The sequence below is a fragment of the Pinus tabuliformis genome, chromosome 9 (assembly GCF_031772625.1).
Source record: "Pinus tabuliformis cultivar Carrire ecotype Pingquan chromosome 9, CPIR1, whole genome shotgun sequence".
NCBI classification, from domain to species: Eukaryota; Viridiplantae; Streptophyta; class Pinopsida; order Pinales; family Pinaceae; genus Pinus; species Pinus tabuliformis.
Genome location: NC_142307.1, coordinates 588,580,042 through 588,585,164, shown reverse-complemented (window position 1 = coordinate 588,585,164; position 5,123 = coordinate 588,580,042). Strand labels below are relative to the sequence as shown.

The following is a 5,123-nucleotide window of genomic DNA, read 5'->3' as shown; positions in this document are numbered from 1 at the left end:
ATCATTGAACATCATCAATCTTTTGATTTTAACAGGACCCACCCAAGAGCATGTATGAATCCCCTCGGCAGCCTACAAGCAAGGTAGTGGGAATCAAACCCGGTCTATCATTGTGGACTCCCACTGGCATACCACTAGACCACAAAAAAACCAACATTGAACACCCTCATTCCTTGATATCAAGTTTGATACAAAACCACATTAACAGAATAACAGGTTTGCTTATATTTGTTATATAGGCCAACCAATATTAAACATCCACATTCCTTAACAAAGTTTGTTACAAAACCACTGTGACGGATGTTTAATTGGATACAAAAGGTCTGCAATAGAGTAACAGATGTTTGATTAGATCAGTTTAATATATATCCACCGACTATGTAACGAAAAGATGGATACCAAGGATGTTCTAGATCTAAAAACCATAACCAGAAAAACTTGCTATTTTATTCATATTGCAAAAAATGGCTCCTACTGCTCTTGCAAAGTATGACACTAAACATGCTAACCAAGCACAAAAAGTAGCAGTATCCTGTGTGCCTAAATGGAGGGCCACAGCTCAACCTTTGATCAAAATTCATATATATAGGATCAGTATAACATATGATCCTAGAGGATGACCACAAAAACAATGACATCTCAAACATGAGATGCGGAAAGTGTTTCTAATTGCTCTTCTTGTCAAAGCCCCCCTACTGAGGATTTGGTGGCCTGCTGTTTGCTGACGAAACCCTGGACCCCCACTCAAGCAACTCTTTGCTGGTATCATCTTTGTGTACAATGACTTCAATGAAACATAAGCAATCCTTTTTGGGCCCTAGGGAAGTTTTAATAGCCTCTACAACCTCTTCTTCTGTCTTAACCTGCACAGAAAGTAGTAGTACTGTTAAATGACACGAAGGAGATTAATAAGAACCAACAAGAGGAACCAGCAGACTAAGATCATGTTTTAGAAAATTCAGCAAAACATAATTGATTGGGCATCCTACATTTTCTAAAGCTTGCACCAAACCATGCAGAGCTGACAAGAAGAGAAAATCCCATGATAAGAATTAAAAAAAGAAACGAACAGATAAAGATCATGTTTGAGATAATCAGCCTGAAGTCCACATTTTCAGAGGCTCTGGCATGATATGAAATCTAAAAATCATGTAGGACAATGATAAGAGTAAACAAAAGAAACCAGCAGATTCAGATCATTCTAATTTTCCAGAGGTATAAGTTATTTTCTTGTTTCAGTAGTCCCACAATTGGCTGAGCAACACAAACGGCTAGTGAAAGTAAGAACTACAAAGGTTACTAACAAGCAATACAGTTGTCCCTCAGCTGACAGATGGTTTGTAACTTCAACAGTCCATCAGATACTTCAAGAGATAACCCTTCTATCTAGTGATTTGACTGCTCGTGTTTATGGAGAGGTAGATACCCTACTATTTCTGGATTTAAGAAAGAAACACATGTTCTTAATTATTATGTCCACCAAGTTCTAACCAATTAAAATAGAAGTCCCCAATAGGAATTGGTTAGGAAGTGGGCCTCAAGAGGAATTGATTAGGAAGTGGGCCTCAACAAGCTTGGCAAAATAGATGAGTAATCACAGTAAAACAATACCTAATGCACAAATATTGACATATCATAAAAGAAACAAGAAGCCCTTGTAAAACTGTTGGCCATGGTATGAATATAGAGAAAAAAATACCTTCGCAGTCCAGCATTTCCCTTCACCGTTATGAATGGCCTTTACTATACCGGTGTAGTTCCAATTCTTTATGACATTGTATGGTCCATCATGAATTTCGACCTCTATAGTGTATCCTCCATTATTAATCAGAAAAATGATAGGATTCTGCCCATTTCGGATCATGGTAGAAACATCTTGGACTGTGACCTGTTGAAATAAGGAAGAATAAATTTAAAAAACTCAGTTACTCACTAAATTTTGGACAAAACAGATAGTTCAATGGAATTCAATATTCCGAAGCTTAGACACTGGTACTCGTTCATTGTTACTAATTAAAACAATATTTCAGAATTTAAAATAAAAATCCTTCCTCTGCACCTGGAAGCTTCCATCACCAATGCATGCAATTACACGTTTTTCTGGCGTAGCTTGAGCATATCCCAGTGTTGCTCCTATAGACCAGCCAATTGATCCATACTGCATTTGAAACTCATACCTGTAAAACACACGTTCAGCGCAGGGAACTAAAAATTTGCAAATATCCAGGAACAGAGCACCACCGGAGTAGGTCGCTCATCAAAGAACACTCATCTCCTAAACACACCCTGAAAGTTTTCATTACGCGATTCATATTTTGCTAAAGAAATGAAATGTAATTTTTCTTTATAGACAAAACCTTACAACCATAAATGAAAAAATCATTCCAAAAAAATAATACTCGACAACCAATAGGTTTCCACCTCTTGTCAACAAGCAGATTACCAAATTACGAATGGTCCTTTACAGAGAAATTATATCTGACTTACCCACACTTTTCTGGCAATTTAAGCTTCTGGCAATTGAACCAAGAGTCACCAGTTTCAGCAATTACAGCAGTTTCATTTGTGAGCATGCCCTGCAACCAACCATTCTATATCAGTGAATATCATCAATAATCTCACTGCAAATGTGCCTTATAAGAATAACGCCAACTAAAAGACAAATGTCTGACTGAGTTTACTTCAGAATCTGGTTAGAGTCTTTGAGGCCTTACCTGAATGTGTTTGAATAGCACATTGACCCTCAAGGGCTCATTTGGTGCACTTTTCAAGGGAACACCTTCAGGTACAAAAATACGGCGGTAATTTTCCAAGCATGTTGGGTTGCGCTTCACTTTCTTTGCAAGGGCTTGTAAGAAATCTTTCATCAACACACAACCAAAAGTAGGCCCATTTCCCACAGTCACCCTGTTCGGTTGCACCATTATAGCTTTCTCCTTCTTCAATAGCAATGAATATCCCACTGAGCTATAGTCATTGAGAATCGGTCCCGCAAATAAATATGCATCTGCTGACTCAACTATTTCAGCACAGAATGAAGTACTTATTGCACCCCAATAAGTCCCTATGAAATGAGGATGAGTCTCTGGAACCTGCCCCTTAGCAGAGGGCATGACAGCCACGGGATAACCTGATGCATCTGCTAATTCCACAAATGCAGTTTTCGCCTTAGCAGCCCTCATCTTTGGACCACCTACCAACACTGGCTTCACTGCTGCATTTAGGAATTCAACCGTCATGTCCACTGCAGCTTGCAAACTTTTGGGATTACTTAGCCTACAATTGATGCAGCCCAGAGGAAACAATGTCATACAAAATTAGCCTACAATTGATGTGCTCCAAAGGAAACCATGTCAAACAAGATTAGGATTAATTAAAGATCTGGAAATCCTGTGTCAACTTGGGAAAAAAAGATTAAAAATAAGCAAAATAAGATTAGGTTCAAAGAACAGCACACATTAATGAAATTCCAAGAATTTGTTACCTGGGTGTTAGAGAATATGGAACAGGTTGCCGGCCGAAAGTGGGATGTTGAACGGCAGCAAGATTACAGCTGATGCTGATATACACAGGCTTACTCTCCATAAGCGCTGTGGAAATTGCATAGTCTATGAGCTCCTGGGCATCATCCAAGTGATTCACAATAACCTGCAAAATTTTTAAATTTTAACACCCCTAGATCTACTCAAAGGAAGGAAACCAGCATTCATCCAATGACAGTATAACATCACATTCTACAGAATTTCAGAGACCTGAGCGCATGTGACCGTCTGGAAGCAACGATACTCCTGGCTGAAGTCAGGCAACCCAATGGTATGATGCAGAATGCGGTTGGTTCCATAGTCGTTAGAATTAGGCCCCCCGACGATACAGATGACGGGCAGATTCTCACTGTAAGCCCCCGCGATCGCATTGATGATGCTGAGCCCCCCGACTGTGAAAGTAGCGACGCAAGCCCCCACACCTCTGGATCGTGCATACCCATCGGCAGCGTAGCCAGCGTTGAGCTCGTTGCAGCAGCCAATGAGATTGAGGCCGGGCTCCGCCAGCAGATGGTCCAGCAAGGTGAGATTGAAGTCCCCAGGAACAGAGAAAACGTCAGTGACCCCAACCTCAACAAGCCTCCGCGCCAGGTGGCGCCCCAGTGTCGAGGAAGAAGGCAGTGGAGCTACTCCCGCCTGTTCGCTCGGCAATGGACAGGCCACTGATTTCTTGCCACACCTCTAAACTCGATTATTGAATCAACGGCGGGAGACACTCCTATCGTCTAACACTTCATCGGACGAAGCAGAGAGATGACACGAGGGCAAGGAGGAAAGTTCATCTCAGAGGGAACGCCTTACGGCGTAATTAAATAAGTATTTTAATAATTTTATTATTAATATTAAAAAAAATTATTTATTAAAAAATATGGTTTAAATGTTTGAAATATGGTTTTGGCGATAATCACATTGAAATTTATTGTCGACGTGTTTTGAACCAAAAAATGTGATTCATCCTAGGACAAGATGAAGAACACCAAAAAATGTGGTTCATCCTAGGACAAGATGAAGAACCGGAGCAGGGCAACATATTAAATAGAGAGACCGAGCATTCCAACGGCTAGAAAGAAACAACCATTTTGACCAAAGGTAACTGCTATAATTGACTGGCAACAACTATATTTGACTCGACCTAAATTTAGAGAAGAATTAGATATTTAATTAATAAGTTGGTTAATTTGTTAAATTTATTTAATATAAATATATGTGTAATTAAATAAAACTATTTATATTTAATTAAAATAATATGAATTAAGAACATCAAAGGTAAAATAGTTGATTATTTTCTTAAGTTTTTATTTAAAAGTAATTAAGCATAATATTTTCAACTCAATAAATTCATATTTATTGTAGCTACTAGGATAAAAATATAGATATTAGTTCAAATAATGAAATAATGGGTTAATTTGCTTATTTATCTTCATCTAACTACAACTAAAACCATATTGTTGTAGGGAATCTTATAAAGTATCAATTAAAAAGATAATAAGTTAAATAATGAGTTTGAATACTATATCTATGAAAATATGATATATAAGTATTATCCTTGTATATAAATTCACATAAATATGAAATATTAGG

General features: G+C 38.2%; 1 protein-coding gene across 1 annotated transcript; it reads right to left on the bottom strand.

Annotated features, from left to right (window-relative positions):
* Positions 1–249: 249 nt before the first annotated feature.
* On the bottom strand, positions 250–3,886 carry LOC149149935 (pyruvate decarboxylase 2-like). The gene is made up of 7 exons (XM_089438195.1): positions 3,753–3,886; positions 3,485–3,648; positions 2,715–3,276; positions 2,488–2,576; positions 2,060–2,177; positions 1,700–1,888; positions 250–863 (listed from the first exon to the last, which is right to left on the bottom strand). The coding sequence occupies exons 2-7, from the start codon at positions 3,583–3,585 to the stop codon at positions 693–695; spliced, it is 1,230 nt and encodes a 409-aa protein (XP_089294321.1). The 5' UTR covers positions 3,586–3,648; positions 3,753–3,886; the 3' UTR covers positions 250–692.
* Between the last annotated feature and the right edge of the window lie 1,237 nt (positions 3,887–5,123).

Bases quoted from the DNA above. Each gene is read 5' to 3' on its own strand.
- LOC149149935 (XM_089438195.1), bottom strand. From the start codon at position 3,585: ATGGAGAGTAAGCCTGTGTATATCAGCATCAGCTGTAATCTTGCTGCC. The intron at 3,277-3,484 runs GTAACAAATTCT...CATCAATTGTAG, and splicing joins CCATATTCTCTAACACCCAG to GCTAAGTAATCCCAAAAGTT. The intron at 864-1,699 runs GTATTTTTTTCT...CTTTCTGTGCAG, and splicing joins GGAAATGCTGGACTGCGAAG to GTTAAGACAGAAGAAGAGGT.